This window comes from Ammospiza caudacuta, chromosome 13 (assembly GCF_027887145.1).
Source record: "Ammospiza caudacuta isolate bAmmCau1 chromosome 13, bAmmCau1.pri, whole genome shotgun sequence".
Classification (NCBI taxonomy): domain Eukaryota; kingdom Metazoa; phylum Chordata; class Aves; order Passeriformes; family Passerellidae; genus Ammospiza; species Ammospiza caudacuta.
Window position 1 is genome coordinate 15,702,168 of NC_080605.1, and position 26,485 is coordinate 15,728,652.

At 46.3% G+C, this 26,485-nt stretch overlaps 2 protein-coding genes across 4 annotated transcripts in view; both read right to left on the reverse strand.

Moving 5' to 3' along the window:
- CPNE2 (copine 2) overlaps positions 1-7,719 on the reverse strand; it is a 50,348-nt gene extending 42,629 nt beyond the window's left edge. The window contains exon 1 of one of the 3 annotated variants that reach the window (XM_058813786.1): positions 7,580-7,719. The gene's annotated coding sequence lies outside the window, so the exon portion shown is untranslated. Of the gene's footprint in view, positions 1-1,974; positions 2,143-3,286; positions 3,311-7,579 lie in introns of those variants that run through there. The other 2 variants (XM_058813784.1, XM_058813787.1) reach the window with 2 other exon arrangements.
- Positions 6,815-26,485, reverse strand: part of NLRC5 (NLR family CARD domain containing 5) — a 32,814-nt gene continuing 13,143 nt past the window's right edge. The window contains exons 18-47 of the mRNA XM_058813783.1: positions 26,281-26,364; positions 25,286-25,375; positions 25,113-25,160; positions 24,223-24,291; positions 23,449-23,532; positions 23,043-23,126; positions 22,188-22,277; positions 22,018-22,080; positions 21,400-21,483; positions 19,234-19,317; positions 18,138-18,227; positions 17,125-17,190; positions 16,551-16,634; positions 16,394-16,477; positions 15,849-15,935; positions 15,345-15,425; positions 14,771-14,851; positions 14,242-14,325; positions 13,921-14,004; positions 13,271-13,354; positions 13,099-13,182; positions 12,354-12,437; positions 11,847-11,930; positions 10,942-11,025; positions 10,200-10,283; positions 9,280-9,363; positions 9,100-9,183; positions 8,529-8,612; positions 8,182-8,265; positions 6,815-7,760 (exon numbers count right to left, since the gene is read on the reverse strand). Of these exons, the coding sequence (XP_058669766.1) occupies positions 7,679-7,760; positions 8,182-8,265; positions 8,529-8,612; positions 9,100-9,183; positions 9,280-9,363; positions 10,200-10,283; positions 10,942-11,025; positions 11,847-11,930; positions 12,354-12,437; positions 13,099-13,182; positions 13,271-13,354; positions 13,921-14,004; positions 14,242-14,325; positions 14,771-14,851; positions 15,345-15,425; positions 15,849-15,935; positions 16,394-16,477; positions 16,551-16,634; positions 17,125-17,190; positions 18,138-18,227; positions 19,234-19,317; positions 21,400-21,483; positions 22,018-22,080; positions 22,188-22,277; positions 23,043-23,126; positions 23,449-23,532; positions 24,223-24,291; positions 25,113-25,160; positions 25,286-25,375; positions 26,281-26,364 (2,443 nt within the window). The 3' untranslated portion in view covers positions 6,815-7,678. The remainder of the gene's footprint in view (positions 7,761-8,181; positions 8,266-8,528; positions 8,613-9,099; positions 9,184-9,279; positions 9,364-10,199; positions 10,284-10,941; positions 11,026-11,846; positions 11,931-12,353; positions 12,438-13,098; positions 13,183-13,270; positions 13,355-13,920; positions 14,005-14,241; positions 14,326-14,770; positions 14,852-15,344; positions 15,426-15,848; positions 15,936-16,393; positions 16,478-16,550; positions 16,635-17,124; positions 17,191-18,137; positions 18,228-19,233; positions 19,318-21,399; positions 21,484-22,017; positions 22,081-22,187; positions 22,278-23,042; positions 23,127-23,448; positions 23,533-24,222; positions 24,292-25,112; positions 25,161-25,285; positions 25,376-26,280; positions 26,365-26,485) is intronic.

The window sequence follows — 26,485 nt, forward strand, 5'->3', positions numbered from 1 at the left end:
ACACTGCTCGAGGGAATATCAGACTGGGTTTAAATGGTTGCACAGTATTGGACTTGTTTAATAGCAAAACTTGTATTCCCAGCTTGTATCATTTTTAAAATCTGCCTCATGACAGCTGATGTTTCTTCCTAAATCCTCAGCTTCTGGAATCACGTGATGATGGAAAATCCAGGGCTCTGAGGAAGGCGACTATTTTAGACACAAGATTTTTCCTGCTGGCTACAGGCAGAAAACATGACAGCTCCCAAACACGAGGCCTTAGCAAAAGCAGCAGACAAATAAAATTGGAGCCCTTCTTGCTGAATTCTACACTTGTTTGTTTTTCTGGTATTTTAACAACATTATGATCTCCAAACTCACCTGACTTCCTGGGAATTAGTTTTTCCCCGCTCCCATGATCTAAACAAGAAACCTTGCAAAGGCAGCAGCCAGGAAACTGAGCCAAAGCAGCAAAAAGTGATGACTCAGGTCCTTCAACAAATATTTTACAGAGGTTTAAAAGACAAACCGTAAGATTTCAGGGACAGAAAGGGTGGGGAAGTGTTCAATTCTTTTTTTCCTTCACACTGCTTTGTGGGTTTTGCATCCTGCCAGGAGCACTATTTCAAATGCCAGGCGACTCCACTGCACCAGAAAATTTACCTTTCCCTCTATCCCCCCACCCTGGCTCTGAACAGCAGCCAAGGTTCTCACATAAAGAGTTCCTTATGAGAGCTGGCAGCCCTGAACCCGGACAGGAGCTGCTGTTTCATCAATTAACCGGGAATTCTGTCCCCAGCACGCCAAGGGCTCCTGGAGAACAAGCCCTGATTTACAGCAGCTCCCCTCAGGCTGGGCTTTCCACTGAAGGCAGGGGAAACTCTTCCCACCAAGTGGAGCAGGAGAAGTTGTTCCTCCCAGGCTCTCCACACTGAGACTGCTGAAAGGCAAACAAAGCTGCTGCAATTCCAGCACACAGCTGGGCAGACTGGTAAATCGTGGGGCAGCTCCAGCACTACAAAATCCCAATGCTTTGGGGTGAGGGAGGGGGATCCCTGCCAGAGGAGCAGAATCAAGGACTGCCAAGGGCTGTGCAGCTGATGTATCCCCGCAAGGCAAAGAGCATCTTCATCCACAGCTCAGCTCCAGCAGCTGAATCCCAAAAGGATTTTTCCACACTGGAATCCCCAGCTCCTGGGGTGCAGGGCCCCTCCTACAGCACACACTGGAGTTGTCTAACCCTGATAAGCAGCAGCTTCACAACAGCTTATCAGCAACCAGCATGAACCCCTTGCTGTCCCCAGCACAGACCCAGGGAGCAAGGATGTTCCCAGGACACAAGTTGATCCTCCCTTCAGCTGGAGCTCGCAGGGCAGCTGGACAGCCCTGCCCACCCTCACACTGCACCAGGGCAGTGTCTGCAGCCCCTGCAAGAGATCAAACTGTGCTCCTGACAAAGCAGGTCCTGGGAACAGCAGGGCACATGCCAACAGTGCCAGGCTGCTGGCAAACTCCTTCCCCTGGGGGTTGGGGACAGCATTGGCTCTTAGAGAGCAGCTCCAGGACCGTGTGCCTGCCCAAGGCAGGGGCCAGAGGCTGCCTACACCACAGGAAGATGAAATCTGGGGACACTTGGAAGCCTCACTAGATGCCCTCACTCCTTCCCTCCACTTTATCCCAGTAAGGATGCTCCAGCAGTAACAGCAGGGAAAGAAAAACACACATCACCAGAAAACGTATGTCCCAGGCTATCACACAGCTGAAACCAAAGCAAATGCAGCATTTCCCCAAGGCAGCTACAGGAAAACATCCTCCACTGACTGCGTTCCTCAAAACAGCTCCTTTCCACATGCCCCGAGCTTTTGTTCCCAGCCTTCCTCCTTCCATCCCCTCCCTTCCCTGCCCCCAACAGGCTTTGGTGGAAGGCTATTTCTGGCTGATAATAAATAATTTTCTGACTCCAGAGAAGCACAGTGGTATCAGAGGCCCCAGTACCTGGGCTGGCTGGAGGAGGCTGATGCAGCTGACAGGGGAGCAGGATCAGAACTGAGCACACCTGGGCTGTGTTCCCAACTCCAGCTTTTCCAGTGAGGTTCAGGTGTGTTGCCAGCAGGTTCAAACCTGGTTCTCGAGGTTCATAAGGATCCTCACAATTCCTTTCCACAGAGCAGCTCACACTCTGGGGAGTCAGCAGCAAGGACCCAGCCCTTCAGAGATGTTTCTGCCACCGAGGCTCGGCTCTCTACTCACCTCTGTTTCCTGTTCCACCCTCCTTGTGGTGACCAGCTCCAGAGGGTGTGTTTGCCCACCAAGTCCTCCAGCCCTGCTGGCTTTAGTCCAGCCCCTTTGCCTAAATTAGGGTTACTCACACAGAGACTTATTGCATCAGGTCTTCAGGCTGGCAGAGCTGACAGGAAAACACCTCCCTGCCTGCCATCCTCCCAGCACCCTCACGCTGCTGAGCGAAACGCTCCGCTCGCCTCTTGCTCAGAGAACAAAGCTGGGCACAGAGCAGAGACAGGCAGCACATCCACGAGCGTAAACCCTCCCAGTGCCCCCAAAATGCATGGCATGAGGGAGATCATCACCAGCTGCAGCAGCATCAGGCTGCAAACAGCTCCTGAGGAAGCGACTCTGATTCCTCAGCCTCCAACTCGCCAGATCTCCCCTGGACTCAGTGCCAGAGGATAAGCAGAGGGGCTTGCAGCAGCTGCCCAGAAAAAAACCCTACAAACATCCCCAGGCTTGGGGAGTGAAGCCACCAAGCCCTGGCATTTGCTTGGGGGGTCACACACCGAATTCACATCTTTAGAAGTGGACACAGACACACACAGAGAGTGGGAGCAGAACAACTTCCACACCGTGCATGAACGAAGGGACCTGGGCTGGGGAAGGGGAGCGGAAAGCGACAGGAGGAGCGTCCTGAGGGATGGGCAAGGAACCGAAAGTCTGTCCCAGGGCATGGAGGGTCTGTCCCAGGGCACAGAGAGTCAGTCTGGGAGGATGGAGGGTCTGTCTCAGAGGAGGGAGATCTGTACAAGAGCACAGAGGGTCTGTACAAGAGCACAGAGGACAGGGAGGGTCTGTCCCAGGACATGGAGGATCTGTCCGGCAGAACAGAGGATCTGTCCAGACACAGAGAGCGCAAGGGCTACCACACACCTCGGGACGACCCAGCATGTCCCCGTCCGGTGGGTGACAGCGGTGTTACGCTGTCCCGGCCAGCGCCACGCTCTCCCCGGACTCTCCGCTCTCCCAGCCCCGCTCCGTTATCCCCAGCGCAGCCCCGGGGGCTGCCGGTACTCACCGCCGGGCCGGGCCGGGCCGAGCCGCTCCCGCGGGGCTGCGGGCTCAGAAGCTCCGCACGGCCGCGCCCGCCCCTCGCCATCACCGCCCACCCTCCCGCCCCGAACGGCGGGGCCGGGGGCGGGCGGCGGGCGCGGCCGGGCTCGGGCTCCCCCCTCCGCAACGAGCAGCAGCAGATCCTGATTACAAAATTAAAAAAAAAAGATAAAAAAAGAAAAGCAAGGAAAAAAAAGGAGAAAAAGGAAAAAAAGAGAAAAAAAAGAGAAAAAAAAGAGAAAAAAAAGAGAAAAAAAAGAGAAAAAAAAGAGAAAAAAAAGAGAAAAAAGAGAAAAAAAAGAGAAAAAAAAGAGAAAAAAAAGAGAAAAAAAAGAGAAAAAAAAGAGAAAAAAAAGAGAAAAAAAAGAGAAAAAAAAGAGAAAAAAAAGAGAAAAAAAAGAGAAAAAAAAGAGAAAAAAAAGAGAAAAAAAAGAGAAAAAAAAGAGAAAAAAAAGAGAAAAAAAAGAGAAAAAAAAGAGAAAAAAAAGAGAAAAAAAAAGAGAAAAAAAAAGAAAAAGAGAAAAAAAAGAAAAAAAAAGAGAAAAAAAAGAGAAAAAAAGAAAAAAAAAAGGAAAAAAGGGGAAAAAAGAAAAAGGGGAAAAAGGGGAAAAAGGGAAAAAAAAAAGAAAAAAGAAAAGGGAAAAAAAAAAAGCAAACAAAAAAAGAAAAAAAAAGAAAAAAAAAAGAAAAAATAAAAAGAAAAAAGGATCCACCCCAAAACTTCTTCCCTTGCTGCTTTTGCTTTGCTGTTTGGAGAAAAAAAAAAAAAGCTTAAAAACAGCCTAAAAAATACATCTAGAAAATTGTTTTCTGTGTTATGCACTCAGATCCAAGGGAAAATATAACTTTGTTGGATCAACAGTCATAGCATTTAAGCAAAACCACAGGGTTTTGTGCTGGCTGGGTGTAAACAGGGTTTTCCCTGCCCAGCCCCTGTGGGTGCTCCTGGTGCTGAAATCATTCAGGCCTGGACTGTGTCCTGCTGGTTCTGCTTCCCGTGGGAAAAGGATGGGTAAATACGGAAAAGAAGCAGGCCCCAAATGCACGGCCCAGACGTGAAGGGCTGGCACAGGGCTGGGCAGTGTCACACCCAGCCATCAGCCACCCACCCCACAGAGCTGGTGTGTGCTCCCTTCCAGGCTGGTACCACCACTGGTGCCACCAAAGTGCCATTAGCAACCTCACCTGGCTCTTGGTGGACACATCTTCAGCTGTCCAGGATATCTATAGAGACATTTTTGATGTGGAGATATGGTAATAAGGCTGAAAGCCTCTCTCTGAGGCTGTTGATTAAATAAACCATCCGTATTTGATCAGAGCTCTTTGCTGTGGGCCCTGCTCATGCTTTGGAAGATCACAGGCAAATAAGCCAGTCCCAAATTCCCCTGGCCAGCTGGAATACTTTCTTCTCCTTCAGTCTGAGCTGTGGAAGGCACAGGAGTTTTAAGGCACTGAGTTTTTAACCTGCACAAGGTGTTCCCTCTGCCAGACCCAGGAGTGGAGCAGTGGGCACAGGACAGGCTCAGGGTCACAGGGCTCCTCTCAGCACAAGCAACACCCAGCCAAGAGCTGAGCCTCATGCTGAGGAGCAACCCTGCTCTTCCTGTGTGGAGATCTGTGTGGCCAGAAACCATCACAGAGAGGGATGAGGTTGTGCCTGAAAGAGGAATTCAGTGGGAGAAGTGGGGTCTGTGCCAGCCCTACCCTCCCACCTCCTTGCCTGAGGCTTAAAATGTCACTTTGAGGGGAAAAGGGAGAGGCAGGCTGTGTTTCACAAATGCCAATATGCCTGTTTTCTCACAGATCAGATTTTCCTGTGTTTTCTCTCCAAGTCACAGCAGGTTCAGGGCTACCTGGAACTGGATTTTAGCAGAGAGGAAACAGAGGCTGCATTTCCAGCTCCTTGGAGCTGCCTGCATCGTGTGCAGGATCCTGGCCCAGCCTGGCTCCAGCTGCTCCCCAGCACCAAATCCAGGCTCCCTCCCGCCCTCCAGCAGCCTGTTTATTTACAGCACAGTGCTTCTTTCTAAAGATCCGGTCTCAGGGGGCAAGATGCCTCCTGTGTATGAAACCAGTACTGACTAGCTCAGACATTGTCTTCCAGAGACTGCAGGCAGCCTGGAACAATAGGGGAGTGCAGAGAGTCCTGATGCATTTCCATTTTTGGACCATGATAAATCCAAAACCTAATAGTAACAGCTCTAAAAATGGCCTGCAGTAATTAGGTGGTTGGGAATTGGTTTGTTTTTTGGCCATCACACACAATCCCTCATGGCCTCACATCTCCCTGCATTCCAGAAGATGCATTTAACCCCTCAAAATTGGCCAAAACCCCCAAGTTCCCCTCAGAAACGAGCACCAGCTGGATCAGGGACACGGCAAGCACAATGGAAATGGGAAGCACACCCCAGAAGTCCTTGGCATCACATGGGAGAATTGAACCACAGACCCAGCATGTTCTTGTGTTCCATGTACAACTCTGTCCAAACCTTGGTTTTTAAAAAATGCAACCCATGCACATAAAAACGAGCACAGAGCCCGTTTTTATCCTGAACTGCTGGATTACAGAACCTCTCCCCGTTTTTGGGGTTTTGCTGACACCTGGTGTTCTGGAAAAGATGCTATGTATTCCTGCCATTCCCTTCCCTCGCTCCTGAGGGGATGGCCACTCTCTGGGTCAGACTGGAGCCCTGAATTTGGGGGAAATGCAGGTGTGCAGTTAGATTTGAGTCCCTCTTTTAACACCCCGAGACAAGAGCAGTGCTGCATTCTCATGGTGTGTAACATCACTGCAAACCTCATGGTACAGATGGACAGCTCCTGACTTCAGGAATCAGGGGGACTGCAGGGGGGAACCTCAGACCTCATTTATCACAGAACAGTTTGGGTGGGAGGAGAGATTAAAAATCATCTTGTTCCAACCCCCTGCCATGCGGGAGTGAAGCCACCAGGCCCTGGCATTTGTGGGAGTCACCAGGCTTGCCCCAACCTTCTACTAGACCAGGCTGTTCCAAGCTCCATCCAACCTGAACACTTCCAGGGATGGGGTAGCCACAGCTGCTCTGGGCAACCTCACAAGGAAGAATTTCTTCCTCATACCAGTTCACCACACCTGGTGAAGCTTTTTCTAAGTGGCAGCGCTTAAATCTGAGGTACTTGTTTACTCCATTGAATTATATAACCTGATGGAGGAATTTCACTACCTCTTTCTTCCTATGTTTTTGTTTTTAAACCCTTTTCAGAGTAGCCTCTGCAAAATGTGTCCCACTTTTACACCACCACGTCATTATGTCACAAAGCATGATGCTGATCTTTAAATAGGGACAGTGGCTCCCCCAGGAATAACCAGCACCACCTGCTCACCACCAATTGCCCAAAGATTTGCTGGACCAGCATTTCTGTCTCATTCCAGATGCCTGCCCTGCCCAAATCAGATCAGTTACATCTCCCCAGGCAAACGCTGCTGCAAACAAAATTCCATAAACAAATCCACCACAAGAATCAAATATTTATTTTTACATTCTCTCCTGAAGGATGTGTATTGTTTTACTACAACACCCTGCAGGTGTTGTAATTTTGATTAAGGATAATGAAATACTCTGCTGCCTTTCTGAATGCCTGAGAAAATGCATTTCATTCTAGAATAATGCAATCATAGAAAGGTTAAGGTTGGAAAAGACCTCTAAGATCACTGATCCAAATCCTTAACCCAGCATCAACATGTTCATCTCTAAACCATGTCTCCAAGTGCCACATTCACACATTTTCTGAACACTTCCAGGGATGGTGACTCCAAAATCTCACAGCTCTGAGAAAACCTTATATCTGCTTTTTTGTGACTGTGTGTGAGAACTTAATTATGGTGTCTATTCTTTCTGCTCCTCCCTCAAAATAAAGACAAAGCATTGAACTTCAAGTTAGAAGTTGGAGGAGGTGATGGTGAACCTTTCATTGCAGGACAATACATAAATAAATAATATCTAGTACATAAGCATTCTTATCACAGTTTGCTAATTATTTTCTGGAAAGTTATTCTCTTGAAGAGAGTTTCAGTGCTTTTCTACCAAGAATACCATCCTGCCTGCTCAGCAGCAGTTATTTACAGTAGTTTTCTCTTCTGTACAATAAAAAAAAAAATCACAAGAAACAAAACAAACAAAAAAACCCCCAACGTAAACAAACAAAACAAAAACCCAAATTAAAAAAACCCCAGTGTCCACCCTTGGTTCAGTGCAGCAAAGAAAGATCCAATATTTACAGCTTTCAGTTGTAGGAACTTTGAGCTCCTGACTCTTCAGTGCAGTTTTGAGGGCAGCAGCAGACAGAGAACTCCTAGCTAGGGCAAGGCTCCTCTTCTCTAGTTGAAGGAGAAGCACAGCCTTGGGTCTTGGCTTGTCAAGGTCTCAGGAAGGCCACTGGGCACTGGATTGCCCCACAGCCTGCAAAGACAGCTTGTGTTACTGCAGGACCAGGTGTGATACCCAAACATCTGGAGATGTGGATGCCAGGGGAGAGTGGGACAGGGCAGGAATGTACAACAGAAGTGAAACCAGAAGGAAAGAGTGAAAGAAAACTTTAAAGAACAAACGCAACAAACTTCCTGATAGGGATATTACACAACTGGGTGTTCATTTTTTGCCTCATTTAAAGCCAGCAAGCTTTTCAGTTCCTTTTTTCCCTGGACTTTGAGGAGGTGAAGCTGTCCCAGAAAACCCTCACTTGCCTTGTGCCTGCATTCCCTGCAATGCCCCATTCCCTGCCAGCCAACCCAGGGCAGCAGGGACATGGGTCACCTCTGTCCCACCCCTGTCACCCTGAGCTCTCCTTGCTGAGCCACAGAGCTCTGGGACCCCTGCTCACCTGATGGACTCAATTTCTGGGCACATGGTGAGTTCCTCTGCAAGCTTTGTGGCACCACAGGCTCCAATGTGGTTCTTCTCCAGGCTGTTTTAAAAACCAAAAGAGAAATTTGAAACAAACAAACCCACAGTGGAAAGCAGCTGGATTGTCCCATGTTGTAATCACCTTAAGTAAAATAAGTGTTAATTCAATCAGCCAGGCAAGGCTGGCCCTTGGTGCATGGAGCTTAAACTGCAGGACCCTGCCTGTTGTTCCTAAAGTGCCTCCCCTTTTTGGAAGCCCAGTGATTGAAGGCTCAATGACAGAAAAATGAGCCTCCCCAGGGTGTTTCTCAGGGCTGTACTCACTCCAACACCTTCAGCTTTTCCATCTTTGGGAGAGCAATGGCCAACTCTTGGGCTCCTCCATCTCCAAGGGCATTCCAAGACAATCTAAGGCAGACAAGAAATCCCAGCTGTGAGTTGTCACTACTGTGACATAATCCCTCGTGGATTAGCCTTTTTGCAAGAGCTAATCACCCTCTTATCATGACAGGTAAACATTTCCTTGGAACACAAGCTTAATTTTGAGGATTTTCCTCCATTTCACCACACATTTCCACGCATGATAAGACACCAAGGAGTGTCTGTAGACTGTGGTTATCTCAGAGTCCTGCAGGCCCAGGGGATGAGATGTGAAAGATGGAAATGGCTGCTGAGCACAAAGCTTTACACTGCTAAAAAATTTCATGGGGTATTTTATCAATTAGTAAATTATTGATACATTTACCAGCAAAATGTACTTGGTGGAAATAATTATAAAATACTTTTAACAATATTCAGCAGGGTGAGAAGTGCCCTGCATCTCCAAACAGGAGCAGGCACCAAAATGAGAGTGACCTGAGTGCTGAGGTGCCTCCCCACCCGTGCCCACACTCACATTATCTCCTCCATGGACGGGCACTGCTGGAAGCCCAGAGAGAGGGACTTGGAAGCACCATCAGTGACTCCACAGAATTTCAAGCTGCAGCAGCAGGGAGAGAGTGAACAGAGGGCATGGAGGGCTGGTGTCAGAGCTGAGGGAGCACAGCACCATGTCCCCTGAGGCCCCAGCACTCACTCGATCTTCCGCAGGCGTCTGAAGCTCGGCAGCCCCTTGGATAGGGCATGGATGCTCTGCTCCCCAAGGTCATTTTCTGATAAACTGTAGGAGGAATGGGAAAGCTTTGAGTGGCCAGAAAAAGCAGGTATAGTCAGAGAAAAGCCACCATGAAAACATAACCATGTGAACTAGCAAGTTAATAGCCACTATCCAGACTAAGTGAGGATTGTAGACTGCAGGGATGAGCCAGGTTGGTAAACAGCAACTTTAATTCAATTCACTGCTTGGTACAATGGGAATGACTCTATAGACAGCAGGGATGGGCCAGATTGGTAAACAGCAACCTCAATTCAATTCACTGCTTGGTACAATGGGAGTGACAGCCCTGCTGTATCTCACAACCTCAGTCCTTGCTTGCAGACAGAAATGTGGAGGTATATCTGTGCCAAAGAAGGGCAGATCTGCAGCACATTATGTGTTGCACATGAAACTGGAAATAAAATACCCTCAAAAAGTAGAATTAATGACTGGTGTGACTTGAGAGGAAATAGCAGTAAGGGAGAACGGGAAGACCTTCCAACACCTAAAGGGACTACAAAGGAGCTGAAGAGAGCCTTTGGACAAGGGCATGGAGAGACAGGACAAGGGGGAAGAGCTTCAAGCTGAGGGAAGGATTAAATTGGATAGTAGGAAGTAGAAATTCTTCCCTGTGAGGGTGGTGAGGCCCTGGCACAGGTTTCCCAGAGAAGCTGTAGATATCCCATGCCAGGAATTGTCCAAGGCCAGGCTGCACAGGGCTTAGAGAAACCCAGTCCAGTAGAAAATGTCCCTGCTGATGGCAGGGGGATTGGAGCCCGGTGATCACCAAAGGTCCCTTCCAACTCAAACCTGCCTGTGGTATCTTTGGCACCATCCCAAATGCACCAACCATGACCTACCTTATCTCTTCCAGCAGCTCACACACCACCAGGGCTCTGGCCAGCTCTAGCCCTCCTGCCTGCCCAATGTTATTGTTCTGGAAGCTAAACAAGGAAACATAAGCATTGGATGATTATTTTGGAATAAAGCTGTAACAGAAGCTCATGTTTAACTTGCCAAGAACCCAACCAGAGATGGTGTCCTACCACTGGGCTTCCTGTTCTAAGTTATCTTTTGATGACATCTTAGACTCAGGCTGGAAGAGATGCCTCTAGGCTAATTGAGCACTTTTAGCTCACCCATTTCTTGCTTTGTTAGTATAAAACAGTACAAGAAAATCCTACATGTTAGAATCCTGGAAAGACTCCCACAAAAGTTTTAGAAATACAGTAACACTGAGTTCAGGGAAAATAAATGACTCAGAGGTGCCTGCACAAAAAGGTGAGGGTCCATAAAAGATGCTCATCCTTATGCTTACATTCCACCAGAGGCATCAGAAACTCACATACTCCAAATCAATTTTAAGGTTTATTTTACTGTATACTCTCTTGCTAGCTTGTCTCTATAGCTAATGCTGCAAGAGATGAAGCAAGAAGAGTTGATGTGACTCTTACAGCAGAGTAATTGTGGAGGGTTTCTCAACCCTGGGACACTGAAATTACTCTCTAAACAGCCACAACCCATGCCTGCTCCCATTCCTTCTTTCAACAATCCCCATTCTCCCCAGGTACCCAGCCTTCCTGGGGCAGAGGTGACACTTACTGCAGGACCTTCAGGTTGGCCATGTGAGGCAGACAGAGGGCAAGTGTCACTGCTGTCCTGTCTCCAAAACCATTCCTTGACAGCCTGGGAGAAGCAGAAGTGAAATGTTGCTGGCAGTGAAATCCAGAGCCTCATTCCTCACCTGTGTGTCACCCTCACAGGGATGAGTGACCCCCATTCCTCACCCTCGTGTGCCTGGGATTGTGCTGAGAGGACCTAAAGTGCCCAATTCAAAGGACTCTGAGGGTGGGGGAAGAAACAATGGGGCTTTGAAATCCTGCAGCAGAAGTTAAACAGGAAAGTAAAACCAAGCTGCACTTCCTGACTGGGTTACCTGAGCTGCAATTGAACTGAAATTGCACTTTTTCATATGTGCCCTCAGTACACACACCCTAATCTGAAGGTTACAAGGACAGTTCCAGTACCTTAACTGTAACTTTTCCTTATTTGTTATTTTTAATTTTCATTTATTCAATATGGCAGGGCACATATGTTCTTTAAACTGGTCTGGGATAGAACACCAATAGATCTGACTGTGTAAAGCCTTTATCTGTCCACTTCCCTCCATTTTTGCAGCCACACAGATTAATGGTGACATCCTGGGCAACACAGGCACTGAGCAGCTCCTGACACTGCCTATGAACCTGCAGATTCAGCTCAGGAATCCATTAGTCCACTAATGCAGGCTGCACAGTTCTTGGAAATCTTCAAGGCAATCCAAGAACCAATCCTCAAACCTTCCACACCCAGCACCACACATTGCTGTGGTGGCAGCAGAGTTTTTACTCTGCTCTCACGAAAATCATGTGGTAAAACTGATCTTGGCCTTATCAGAGTCATATCTAATTTCTATGCCTTGACTTTTGCCCAGCTTCCCAAAAGGATATTTGAAATGACACACTTACAGTAACTCCTTGATGTGCTTGCAATGGGCAAGAGCTTCCATCAGCTTCTCCCCTCCAGCAGGACTGGGACAGTTCCCTGAAAGGCTGAAATAAACATGGGACTCTCAGTGACTAAATGAGAACCAGAATGTACCTGGTGAAGATATTTCACTGTTTGCCTGCTGTGATGGGAGACTCGGCCCCTGGGAGATGGTCTGGGGATTTTTAGGTTCTTTTGCCAAGTGCTGAGTGACTCCTGGCCCTGCAGGGCCTGTGGGGAAGGAGCAGTTTTCCCTCTCAGACATAACTGGGAAAATCCTTTTCTAGCTTCAAGTCACTTCCAGGTTATCCATTTCAAAGTTACCAGGCTTTCACCAAGAGCTGAGCCTAACAAAGAGTCTGGATGCTCTAATTTCTGTTCCCTGGGAGAAGGAACAGTTTGAATCCATGTCTCAGCCTTGCACAGGGATTCCCACACAGGCTTCCCCACCATGACCAAAACAGCTGAAGCAGAACAAAGGGACTCACTCGATTTTCTTCAGGTTTTGCATTTCCAGCAGGACAGCAGCAAGATTTATCAGGCCTGGATCTCCAATCTCATTGTGGCTCAAACTTTAAAGAAGAGATGGAAGGCTGTGTTGTAAAGGAGGATGGCAGGCAAAGTGCAAGATCTTATTTAAAAATGTCCCATTTGCTGGATGACACCTCAGACCTTGCCAGCAGAATCAAAGAGATGTTTATCTCAACTATCTCACAGAAAATTAATAGGTGTTAATGAGGAATTTTAAAAAATTGCAAAGAACACTTAAAATCACTGGATCCTGTTGACAGGTGGGAAATTACTTCAGGCAGAATAGCAAGACAGGATGAAGACAGGTGGTTATTTTACAAATTGCTACAGCAGAGAATGGACACCATCTGGCAAGAGAGAGAGGAAGAAAGGAGATCAAACCTGGGGTTGGCTCCTGCACAGATCTTTTCAGACAAATGTTGGATCTGAGTCTCTCCCAGGACAGAAGGGAGTCCTAATCCTATTCTGGATCCCAGGGAAGATTTAAATACTATTTAATCCATTTTCTACATGGCTGAGTGAGGTAAGACCAAAGTTTCCTCTTCTGAACATCAAGTTCTGATTTCCTCTAGTCCCAGGTACCTCATACATGAGCACTTTGCAACCTCCCTGTTTTTGTAACAATCCTGTGTACAAGCACATCTGGCTCTCTCCAAGTGCTGGCACTGGTGGTCACCTCTCTGCAAGAAAGGAGAAACTCACTTGATTTCCTCCAGGCTGTGCATTTTCCTCAAGGCTTCCGCAAGTCCGGAGCAGCCTTCATCACCAATGCTGTTGTGGTCCAAGCTGGAAACAACATCCCCAGGAAAACGGAGATTTACCTGCTGCTGCTCAGCATCCCGGGCCAGAGGGGAGCTGCACAAGCCATACTCACATAAACCTTCTCAGGGATGGCATCTCACAGAGCCCCAGCACAAGCTCAAGGATGGCAGCACTGCTGAGTTTCATGTATCCCAGGCTGGAGGATGAAATAACAATTAATTCTCCAGGGACAGTGGTGTGAGCACTCAGCACAGAGGGGGAGCAGAACAAGATGGGAGAGATGGGGGAGTGTGTTCTAATCCCTGGGAATAATTTCAGTTTTGCTCTTTAATGCAATTCTAATGGACCTGTCTGGATTCTGATAAAATATCAACAGAACACCAAAGCTCTGGAGCAAGAGCCCAGCTCCTTTAATTTAGCTGAAATAAACATGAGACTCAGTGACTAAATGGAGCAAAGTCCAACAAGAGTCCAGCCCAGTCCTGCATGGATCAAAGTGCCTCTGTGACCACAGGACAACAAGATCCATGCAAAAAAACACTGCCAAAACATTTGATTCTCCACTGGAATTCCCTGCCACAGACTACTGATCTGTCTCACTCAGTCACTGTTCATTGCAAATATAAAATAATTGTTGCTTCTTCCCTATCAGAAAAAGCACCTCTGTCCACAGTACATGCAGAAGGGAGGCTGCAGTTTAACTGAAGCTTCTAGAAAGCTCTGGCAGCCTCTGGTCACCCTGGTAACAACACACTCACTCACTTGAGTTCTTCAATGGCCTGGCAATTCTGCAAGCCTGAGATCAAATAATCAATTCCAGCTGGTGCAACACTACTGGAGGTCAGCCTGCAAAACAGCAAGGATCAGATGAGGGGATCAGGTCTCCTGATCAGCACACTGAGACAGGCAAACTGCCCCATCCCACACCCCAGGCAGCACAGACATCAGGGACCAGCAAGGTTGGGGAGATTTCCACACTCCTGGTGTGCAGGGCTAAGAGATGGCCTGAGACAGAGGATTGAACAAACAATAAATGGGTGGAAAAGGTCCCAGCTGGACACACAAACCCGAGGTCACACATACCCAAACGTCTTCAGCTCTGGAAGGGGCAGCAAAATCCTGACCAGCATTTCTGCTTCATCCTCCTGGAGCTCCACGTGGGACCATCTGCAAGGAGGGAACAGCTCTGGGCTTTGTCCAGGGGTGGCACAAGGCCTGTGCTGAGCCCACAGCTTTGCCCAGGGGTGGCACAAGGTTTGTGCTGAGCCACAGCTTTGCCCAGGGGTGGCACAAGGCCTGTGCTGAGCCCACAGCTTTGCCCAGGGGTGGCACAAGGCCTGTGCTGAGCCCACAGCTGAGGCACAGCAGGGCTGGGACCTTGAGGGAGGGACGCAACACTGAGCACTGGGAGATTGAGGGGATTTCAAGGATACCCCACCAGGTCTGTGGGTATTTCCTATTTTCCATTCAAGCACTCCAAGAGGGAACCCAAAGGCAGGGGCTGGGACTCTGCCCTGGCCTCTCTCGTGCCCTGCTGGGTGCTCAGAGTGCTGCACTCACCAGGACAAGCTGCTCCCCTCCCTAAAACCCTTCACCACACCTGGTAACTCACCTCAGCTGCTGAAGCTGAGCACATTTCTCACAAAGCCTTTGGCAGAGGGAGTGCTGCATTTGTGGCTTGTACAGGCTCAGTCTGCAGGACACAAACACAGAACACAACTCAATGAGGAGCAGCAGAGCCCAGTGCAGCATCTGGTGACACAATTAGGGACAGAGCAGGGCTTTCTGAGCCCACCTGGGGCTTCCCTGCCATGTCCCATTTATGTCACAGTCCATGTAGAGAAACACAGCCCAGGACAAGAGCTGCCTGTTCCTCCAGCTGCACAAAAGGAGAAGGACACTGATGCTGCTCTCTCTGCACAATCAAGCAGAAGCCAGCTTCTCTTAAGAGTCCTCAAAGTGCTCCTGATTGCTGCCAGGAAGGCAGATGGATTTTTTAGCCTTGTTTAGGTCCAGCATGGGTGAAGGAGAGCAGTCCAAAGGACCATGCACATGCATAAGGTTCCTTCCACATGTGAGGACTCTGAGACTGAACCCAAGGAGCCTCAGACACTCTGAAGGTATTTTTCATCCCACAGTGAAATTCAAAGCAAGCAGAAAATAATGAGAAATAGTTGCCTTCTCACCTGCTGATGGCTGATTCTGTCTTCTCCAGGCAGTGTGGGAATCTTATGACTAACTGGAAGAGGGTTTTATCTTTACATATCCTGAAAAAGTAGATATTAGAGAACAGCATGAATCTGTGAACTGCTGAGGGAAGAAAATACTGTATTCCATAGGAGGAATGAATGGGACAGGGCACATGAAAGCTAATCATCCATTTCTGAGGAGGTGTGTAATGTTTAAGCTAGCTCCAAAATCAGCCTCAAGTGGGCACCCTTTCTCCCAAGGGCAACCAGGAACATGATCTCCTTCCCATTAAACCTTCTGAGCTGTGAGACCATGAACCTTCTAAGCACTTCTACCCACCAGCAATTTGGGTTAAAATTGGTTCAAGTGGGCAAATAGATCACAAATGCACTGGAGACAGTGAATAAACAACAGGAGAACCAGTGCTGGCTTCAATCTCATTCCCTTAAGAGTATCAGGCAGAAAGAAAATATTTGAAAGACACCAGAGGTGCCACTCACATGATCTCAGTGATGCTCCCAGAGGCCTGGAGAGCCAGCTCAAGCAGGTCCACAACTCTCTCTCTGCACACCCATGGCTCCTCTATGCTGCAAAGCAGAACACAGGCAGCCCTGCTTTATTCACACACTTGGATCCATCCCTGCCTCTGCCAGCTGAGTGCTCCACACTCCAAATCCATGGAAAGCTGCTTGGCTTAGCAGAGGAATGTCTGCGTGGGACAGGGGGCAGCCTGGGAGCAGGGAGAATAGCCCAGCTTCCCTGCAGAGAGGGAAGAATCTGCCAGCCAGGATGCTGTGGCAGCAGGAATGTGTCCCCAGGACGATCACCCTTCTCTGGGAGGCTGGCAGGGCTCTGCAGGGCCAGCACAGCTTATGGCCAGAGCTCTACACAAGGGGATAAAGCCAAACACCAGTAACAGTCAGCCATGGGAGTTTCTCAGGCCAGTGCTCCCTGCCTTTGGAAGACGCATAGCTCACTTTATTTTTAATGAAAGGAGATCTCAGAAGATCAGAGCAGTATCTGCAAAATCACAATGACACAGTACCTGATTTTCAGCAGCCCCAGATCCTTCCTCAGGGAATGCAGGAGTCTTTCTGCAGCTTGGACTGTCATGTTGTTGTTTGAGGACCTAGGACCAAAGCTCAGTGTAATGAACAGCTCACAAATGAGCCCCCCAATGGGTCCAAGAGCCATTAACTCACGTGTACTCTGTCAGACCAGTGCACCTCTCCAGGAGCAAGAACAACTTTTCCAAGTGCTCTGGCTGAAAGTTGCACTCTGCCAGTCTGAAAGGATGAGAAAGAACAGCCTTAATTCATCACAAACAGTTCAGGCTTTCTGAGCTGGAAACATCAGGCAGCACAGCCTAACCCCACAGAGAAAGGAGGATGGCACAAAAACCTTAAACACCTTTATGGTGTTTCCAAAAAGAAAACAAAACTGTGGCAACACTTCAAAAGCATCTGTGGAGATATTCTGATTTAAACCTGTGTGCTATAATGGCACTGCTCCTTGTAGGACCCTGTCCTGTGACTGAGGAACAGCTACAGGTGCCCAGGTGAGGAGCAGAGAGTGGGGAAGCACAGAGAGAAAGGGAGGTGGGATCCTCTGTTATGTGACAAAGCTCTTCTCACCAGGTGAGCCCAAGGAAATGTATCAGCTATTAGTGCAAAATATCACCATGCCAGGAGCAAAAAGAGGTTTTGTCTGTCTTGTGCCTCAAAAAAGGACCCCACCCTTACCAAAGAAATCACCACAAAAGGTCAGTAACATCACCTCAAAATCTTTCTTGGGTCATCTCCACTTGCCAGCTTGATGATTAAAGTTGCTTTGGAGCACAAACTGCACAGAGAAGACACAAGTGTAAGATTTAGATGGAGAATTACTACTTTTCTCAGTGTTCAGAATTTAATGATACCAAAATCTAGAAAATAATCCAGCACAGCAGTGACAGGTACCTAGCCCAGCTCAGCCCTCCCTAAAATAAACCAGCCCAGGGAAATGCTTCAGTAAGGTCTCACTCATGTTAAATTGGCAGCACTGGTGTTTGGAAAGGCAATCCTGACCTATCCTGCTTTTATTTTATTTATAAATAAAATAAATATATATTTTATTTATCCTGCTTATATTTTACAGCTTTTATTTGCTTCCTCTGCACTCTCTGGGGAGAGGCACAACAGGAGATTTTAGAATGGCCCAAAGATTCAGCAGACACATCTAACTGCAGGAATGGATGGAAGTGCCCCTGGTTAAAAGTGGCTGAGGACAGAGCAGCTGGTCCCATGGACACAAACACTGATAAGGCCCCGCAGATGAGCAGCACAGCCCAGTCTCATGCCTGGAATCTGTGAGAAAAGCACTTTGTGCCAGAGCAACAGGCCCAGAGCCCGTGGGAGATTTTTGCCTGAGAGGAAAGGAGATAAAATGCAAATCCAAGTAAAAGAACATGGGAAATTTCTTTCTATTGCCTCTGAAATCTCAACATACTGAGGAGAACCTTAGAGAGCAATGCTGGCTCCTGCCCTGAAGAGGTTCATTAACAAATAAATACATGACAATAATTGTTGGTACAGCTGAATATCTGTGTCTATTCATAAAAATAACCTGGTCCTGCGGAATGGTAATTCTGGTTGGCAGTTATGTTTGGCCATTTGAAATGGACATAAACCAAGGATTTAAGTAGTAGAAAATATGGTCCTCATCATTCTTACCTGAAGGTCACAAAATCCCAGTAATTAAGAGGAAAACAAGCAAAGAAGACTCAGAAATTACTGAAGAAAAGCAGTCACCTGACTTGAACTTCAGTGGTGTTTCCAGATGTGACAAAGGCATTTATGAGATGTAGGACTCCATCCTGAGAAATCCCATTGTGGCTGAGACTGCACAGAAGGGAAGGAAGGATTTTCACATGTCAGGAGTCAGGGCTGGCCCAGGCTCCTCAGGCACAGAAGCAAAACTCAAATTGGCACCAAAGACAGAGCAGTTTGTGGGGTGCTGGGCCCCTTCAGCTTTGCTCAGTCACTGAACTCCCCCAAGACAGGGCTGATGACTTGGGAGATAGAAAATGCAATTTTCCTCTTGCACTAGAGAGGCAGCAGCAGCTGGAACATTCACTGCCCCAGCAGAAAGGGAAGGGCAGAGGCTGGGTAGGGCACAGCTCAGCTCACAGCACCTTGGGAATTGAGTTACTCAGAGAGGACACCACACCCAGAAGAGGGATGAGCTTAAAGCTCTGGGTCAACTTCTGTGACACCACCCTGTGGCATTCACATTCTCTGAAAAATCCCTTTGCCCAGGATTTTTCTCCTGGGAAGCTGAGAAGCCTCAGAGAAAAAGGAAACCAATTCTTATCTCATTTGCTTCTCCCCTGTTTTGCTCATGTGGAATGTGTTTGGAGATTGTTTCATTGGATTCTGGTGTGAGCTGTTTTCACTCTTTGGCCAATCAGTGCCAAGCTGTGTCAGGACTCTGGTAAGAGTCACAAGTTTTTATTATTAGCTTTTTAGCATTCAGTAAGTATCTTTTCTGTATTCCTTAGTATGGTTTAGTTTAGTATTCTTTAATATAATATAGTATCATAAAATAATAAATTAGCCTTCTGAGCGCATGGAGTCAGATTCATCATTCCTCCCTGCCACAGGGGTCCCTACAAATACAATCCCACCCCACTCTGGGCATTGCTATTTCCTGCTGACACTGATAAAAAGACTTTTGATTATTTTCAGCAGGTTTTGGATCAGACCCTGAGTCACCACAGCCTGGTGCTCGTAGTTCAGTCAGAGCTTTGCTCCCAAGGCAGGAGAGGGAAAGAAGCACAAGCAGAAGCTTCCTGGAGGATCACACCAACACCCTCCTGCTCCTTGGATTCACTGTGAATTCTCTTACTTGAGGGAACAGGTACCAGGCACTCGATGCAAGCGGTTCAAGAGGCACCTCAGGCCTTCATCCCCCAGCTGATTCCTGGAGAGACTGAAAGGCAGAAGAACAATGTGGCCAGCCAAAACTCAGCCTTGGAAACAGGTTGCCCAAATAGGTGGGGGTTTCCCCATGCCTGGAAATATTCAATGCCTGGTTGGACAGGGTTCTGAGAGACCTGATGTAGCTGAAGATATCACTGCTCATGACAGGGAGTTAGACTAGATGGACTTTAAAGAGCCTTTCCAAGAAAAGAAAAAGAAAAAGAAAAAGAAAAAGAAAAAGAAAAAGAAAAAGAAAAAGAAAAAGAAAAAGAAAAAGAAAAAGAAAAAGAAAAAGAAAAAGAAAAAGAAAAAGAAAAAGAAAAAGAAAAAGAAAAAGAAAAAGAAAAAGAAAAAGAAAAAGAAAAAGAAAAAGAAAAAGAAAAAGAAAAAGAAAAAGAAAAAGAAAAAGAAAAAGAAAAAGAAAAAGAAAAAGAAAAAGAAAAAGAAAAAGAAAAAGAAAAAGAAAAAGAAAAAGAAAAAGAAAAAGAAAAAGAAAAAGAAAAAGAAAAAGAAAAAGAAAAAGAAAAAGAAAAAGAAAAAGAAAAAGAAAAAGAAAAAGAAAAAGAAAAAGAAAAAGAAAAAGAAAAAGAAAAAGAAAAAGAAAAAGAAAAAGAAAAAGAAAAAGAAAAAGAAAAAGAAAAAGAAAAAGAAAAAGAAAAAGAAAAAGAAAAAGAAAAAGAAAAAGAAAAAGAAAAAGAAAAAGAAAAAGAAAAAGAAAAAGAAAAAGAAAAAGAAAAAGAAAAAGAAAAAGAAAAAGAAAAAGAAAAAGAAAAAGAAAAAGAAAAAGAAAAAGAAAAAGAAAAAGAAAAAGAAAAAGAAAAAGAAAAAGAAAAAGAAAAAGAAAAAGAAAAAGAAAAAGAAAAAGAAAAAGAAAAAGAAAAAGAAAAAGAAAAAGAAAAAGAAAAAGAAAAAGAAAAAGAAAAAGAAAAAGAAAAAGAAAAAGAAAAAGAAAAAGAAAAAGAAAAAGAAAAAGAAAAAGAAAAAGAAAAAGAAAAAGAAAAAGAAAAAGAAAAAGAAAAAGAAAAAGAAAAAGAAAAAGAAAAAGAAAAAGAAAAAGAAAAAGAAAAAGAAAAAGAAAAAGAAAAAGAAAAAGAAAAAGAAAAAGAAAAAGAAAAAGAAAAAGAAAAAGAAAAAGAAAAAGAAAAAGAAAAAGAAAAAGAAAAAGAAAAAGAAAAAGAAAAAGAAAAAGAAAAAGAAAAAGAAAAAGAAAAAGAAAAAGAAAAAGAAAAAGAAAAAGAAAAAGAAAAAGAAAAAGAAAAAGAAAAAGAAAAAGAAAAAGAAAAAGAAAAAGAAAAAGAAAAAGAAAAAGAAAAAGAAAAAGAAAAAGAAAAAGAAAAAGAAAAAGAAAAAGAAAAAGAAAAAGAAAAAGAAAAAGAAAAAGAAAAAGAAAAAGAAAAAGAAAAAGAAAAAGAAAAAGAAAAAGAAAAAGAAAAAGAAAAAGAAAAAGAAAAAGAAAAAGAAAAAGAAAAAGAAAAAGAAAAAGAAAAAGAAAAAGAAAAAGAAAAAGAAAAAGAAAAAGAAAAAGAAAAAGAAAAAGAAAAAGAAAAAGAAAAAGAAAAAGAAAAAGAAAAAGAAAAAGAAAAAGAAAAAGAAAAAGAAAAAGAAAAAGAAAAAGAAAAAGAAAAAGAAAAAGAAAAAGAAAAAGAAAAAGAAAAAGAAAAAGAAAAAGAAAAAGAAAAGAAAAATGTATTCTATGTTTACTTTAAACAGCAATGGTCCTTGGAGAAGTTTTGAAGAAAAAACTCCAATTTCCTGCACTTAAACCCTAGCTTAGCCAAAAAGGCCTGTTTAAAACAAATCACTGCCTTATGAAATTACCTAATGCATAAGCTCCAGAGCAAGCTCAAATGAAGAGCTCAGGTGAAACAACAAATGCCTCCAAACAGTAAAGGAGTCAAATCCCAAAGCAGCTGTCCCATCAGCCCAAAAGGACCTGTATAATTGCTCATTGATTGTGTTTCTCAGCAGCCTGAATGAGCACACACACCCCTGCAGACAGGCTGGGACACTCCAGGCACTGCTGAACCCACAAACACAGCTCTCCCCCTGTGACTCTGCTCAAGACCATGGCAACATCCCAAACCCCACTCACTCTATTTCTGCCAGCCAGCCGTGCTGCTCCAGGATGCTGCAGAGCTCCTCAACCTGCCCTTCCCCAATGGCACAGCCTGTCAGCCTGTGGGAGACAGCAGGAGGGTTAGAGCATGGCCAGCAACCACTGAGAAGTGCTCACCTGCACCTTCACACCAGTCTCTGTGCAGAATTCACATTTTTTGCCATCTCTTGGTGCTGGGACAGAGACATTTACAGGGTCCTGTGCAGGGGCACTCCAGGGCCATCCCTGGAGATCAGATGGATCTGATCATCACAGAGATGCTCATGTGGAGGTTATCCCCCAGAATTTGAGGCACACATTTGGAAAATGCACTGATGAATGCTCAATTCAGGTGCTCGTGCAGCAGAATTTGGTGCAACTCAAGATGATCATAAAGAAAAAAGGAGAAAAAGAAAAGCACTGGCCTCTGCCATCCCAGTGCATCCAAATGGTTCTGAATTGCACTTAAGCAGATGAATTGAGCCCTAAAGCTTAGGGGCCTGAGCTCCTTGCCCACCAGCCCATGAATTCTCAGTACAAGAGGCAATCTGGCTCCCTGCACTGGTGCTTCAAACCCACCCACAGAGGATCCCAGCCAGTGCTCTGTGCCAGTACCTGCAGAATGTCCTGTGGCTCTGCGTGCTTGCTCCTAAATGCAGGAAGGCATTTTCACTCGACCTGAGGCAGACACAAAGGACAGTCCTTCAGCACTGACCTCCAAGGATGACAGGCTTTGCAGGCCCTGCAGGCCTGAGCTGCTGGGCTCCAGAGCCCGAGCGCCTCACCTGACTTCCACCGCTCTGACCCGCTCACAGAGGTTGATGGAGTTGAGCAGTAGAACAGCACAACGTGGGGACAAGGAGTTTTTCCTAATACTGTAAGGGAAGGGAAAGAAGAAACACTGAAATCAGCTTCTAAGAGAGGCTTCCATACACGCAGCCCAATTTCCCCATTATTCATTTTGAGACACAAAAGATTGGAGACATCCCATTTGACTCAGGATGAGGGAGCAAGGACCTAAAGCTTTGAGCATTGGCACTCAGTGCTCCTTTATCTAAAGGAGAGGTTCCTTTAGTCCCCTTTGCCTAAAAAGGGAGCATAGACCAAGGGCTTACACTGAACCACTCCTCCTTTGGGGCTGCTAGACTAGAGACACCCCAAATGGAAGCAACCTCCTGACTGGGCAAACTCATTCTCATGACACCCTGCAGCTCCTCCATGCTACAAAACCTTGTAAAACATGGCCAGGCTCCTCCTGGGCTCTTAGTCACACACTGGAGCACCCTATTCCCTGACAGGGCTTCCCTGGCCTGGATTCCAGCCTGAAAAAAAGTTTAAAAAAAGACTGGCCATGGCACTTGGGGCTATAGTCTAGTTGAGGTGTTAGGGCAAAGGTTGGACTCTATGATCTTAGAGGTCTCTTCCAACCTCATTATTCTGTGATTCTGAATTGCCCTCTGCTAAATGTCATTAAAGTGCTGCTTTACTTCTAGAAACAAGAAAAGAATGGGTGTGAAAGCATTTCTGCATTTTGTTTGCCTTGCTTGTTAGTTTACAATTACTGATTAATGCTCCTGAGATCTGCTGTGCTATTAACACTTTCCAAACCAATGTTTGAAAGCAGAGACCCCACACATTACCTCAGGAGTGTCAGATGACAGAAGAATGGCAGAAAGCTCAGTAATCTCTCAATGCTCTGGTCACTCAATGAATTTCCAGACAGACTGTATAATATGGAAGGAAACAAAATCCAGGAGAAATTGTTTCAATCCCTAATTACTTCTGTAACATTTACATGGACATGCACACACAAATGGGCAAATTCTGTGAAAGGACATGTCCAGAAATACCATGAGAATTGGGCAAAATTTAGTCCTTAGTTCTCTTTGAAGCAGGACAGTAGAAAGTCTGGGTTTAGTTGAGTATCTGGATGAGGATGTGGTGAGAGGAGAGCTGGTGTACATCAGCTGCCACCCTGAACATCAAATCTGGGGTTTGAACAGCAAATCTGTGTCAGGGTTTGGGGAGAGAGACAGACAGACTTACTGGATTTCTGTCAGCTGGGGACATCGAGCCAGTGTCTGGCACAACCTGGTCACATCCTCCAGACCCACTCTGCACTCCCTGAGACTGAAGCAAACAAAGCACTCAGGATCTGGACGTGCCCACAGGATGCCACCAGCCCCTGCATGCCCCAGAACCTCACAGCCCAGGACAAGGCCCATGGGGACCCTCTCACTTCCACCACACAGACTTTGCTACCCTTGGTCTGGGACTAAGAAATCACAACCTGGGACAAGCAGATGACTTCACCAGCCCTGAGCTGACTGGAGAGAGCCAGTGCACCAAAATACCAATACTCTGGGTATTCCTCCCAAGAAATACTTTGGGTATTGTGGCTCCCTCCCTAGAGCCACATCACTGGTGACTCAGTTGTCTCAGGAGACTGGAGAGCATCTTCCCCTGCTCAGCACTGCCTGGGCTCTCCCAGGGGAAGCCTGGAATTGGTGCCTCCTCTGTCCTTCTCCAGGAAGGAAATCCTAGAAGCCTTTTCGGGTGACAAACTGGCAGCTCTGCATGGGATGAATGTAGCACTCACACAGATCTGTCTCTCATTATTTATGGGTAGGAGCTTCCTGTGCTGGAAAGCAAGGCAACCCCCTCAAACCAAGCAAGAGATGCTATTATTACTATGAATTTTCCTCTCTGAGGAGACACAGCTGGAGGGATGGGTCAGTCCCACACACCACACTGCCCTAAAGACCCCCAGAATCGCCTCTCCCCCCAGTCCTGGTGCAAAGGGAAGCCAGGCTGCCATACCTGAAGCTTTGTCCTTTTCCTTCCTGCTTGGGGCATGCCAGGGAGCCACTTCTCCATCTGCTGGTGCTGCTGGGGAAGGAACAGTTTATCCCGTGAGCTGTGCTGGTGTTCTCCCCCATAGCCAGCTCCCCATGAAGGGGCTGAGGTAGTGGCAGTGGCCTCCTGCTCCAACCTGCCTTCCCCCACCACCTGCCAGAATGAGGTTCAGCCCATCCCCAGAAGAAAAAGAGCTTTATTGGCCCTTTTCCAGCCTCCAGAGAGTTGTGCAGCCCCTCAGCACTCAGGCATGTGCTGTGTCCTGGCCAGCAGGGAGGTGACTGAGCCTGTCCCAGCAGTGGGTGCTGTTGGCTGCTCCATTGTCACAGACATCCTTTATGAAAAATCCTTTCTTTAGGATTTTTCCTCCTGAGAAGCTGAGAGGCCTCAGGAACAAAACATAAACATTGATTATCTGCTGCTGTGGAATGCAACAGGTGGATCTGTGATTGGTCCATGTTGGTTGTTTCTAATTAATGGCCAATCACAGTCAGCTGGCTCGGACAGAGAGGCGAGCCACAAACCTTTGTTATCATTCTTTCCTATTCTATTCTTAGCTTGCTTTCTGATGAAACCTTTTTTTCTATTCTTTTAGTACAGTTTTAATGTAATATATATCATAAAATAATAAATCAAGCCTTCTGAAACACAGAGTCAGATCCTCATCTCTTCCCCAACCCGTAAACCCCTGTGAACATGGTCACACTCCATGCCCTCCATCAGCCATGAAACAACTTCCCCCAGCCTGGCCAGAGTTTGGCTCTTCATAACACACCTCAGGGACCCACATGGCACCTGCTGTTTAGAACTTCACAAGGAGTTTAAAACACTTATGTGAGCGGGTATGATTTTACCTGACTCTTTCCCAAAAGGTCAAATGAACCACCTGGGGGTGTCCTAAGCTGTAACCAGAAAAGAACATCATCAGCACGGAGTTTGGCAACACAAGCTCCTGTATCATCCCTAAAAACCCACAGCTTGAGGTTGTAAACAGCAAAAGAATATAAAAAACTACTCCTGGCCATACCTGAGGCTCATTGTTTTAATGTGTCCCAGTGTAGTTAATGATTGAGCTAAGAAAAACACAGAGCTAAGGGAGATCCGGTTGTTGTCAAACCTGCAGGAAGAAAAGATAAAACCAGCTGCTGCAAGCAAAACTGATAAAAAATATCCCCACAGCACATCTGCTGCACAGATCCTTGTGCAGCACACCCTCTGTCAGTGTTTCCTGCTGCAGCTCTGCAACTCACTCCCATATATTTTAAATCATCCCTCACTTTTAGTGTTCAGAGAATCACAGAATAGCCAAGGCTGGAATGGATCTCTAGAGCTGATCTGGTGAAACTCCTGTGCAGGAGGGTGAGCATGGAGAGACAGCTCAGGACATTGAACAGCTGGGTTTTTATCACCTCCAAAGACAGCGAATTCACATTCTCTCAGAGCAACTTGTTCTAATGAGATTGCCTGTAACTGGAACAATCTTGGTTCAATTAACCAAACAGGAACAATAAATATTTCTTTCAACAGTGCAGGATGGTGCCATTCTCCTTCAGCCAGTCCTGCACAGAGCACTTGCAGTGGGAGTGCAGGTGAAATACCCAGATAAACAAACACCAGCCAGCACTGCAGGAGAATTCAGACTCCACCACTGAAGCTGGGTCTCCCCAGCACCTCCCTTCCTTCCAAGCTGTTCCCTTCAGGAGAGGAAGGGCTGCTCCCCCTCCCTGTGAGGGGAAATTCAGTGAGTTGCTGAAGACCTCAGGCAGTTTCACACCCAGGTACCTGACATGAAACCACCTGTCCCCTTCATGGGGGAATGAGCACAGAGCCTCTGGGGCACTGATCTCAGCCAAGCTTCAAATGGACTCAGTCTGCTCTGGGCTGGAGGTGGGGACGGAGCAGACAGCACAGTGCCCAACACAGAATATCCTGCACTGATTGTGAGGGGCCTTCCCAAATGTGCTTCCACAAACACTTCACAAAACCCAGCCCATGCATAACGAAAAACCAGGAGCTACTCACTTGAGAGAACGTAGCATTTTCAGTTTTGGGAGGCACTGAAACAGCTGCAGAAGTCCCTCATCTCCCAGAAAACTCCCTGATAGGCTAGGATTTAAAGAAAGGCATTTAATTTTCACAGTAAAAACACCCATAGGCACCATCAGCTCTGTTATCTGAATGCACAGCCACACCTCCCACCAGGCTGTGGCTCTACCCCACTCTCTCT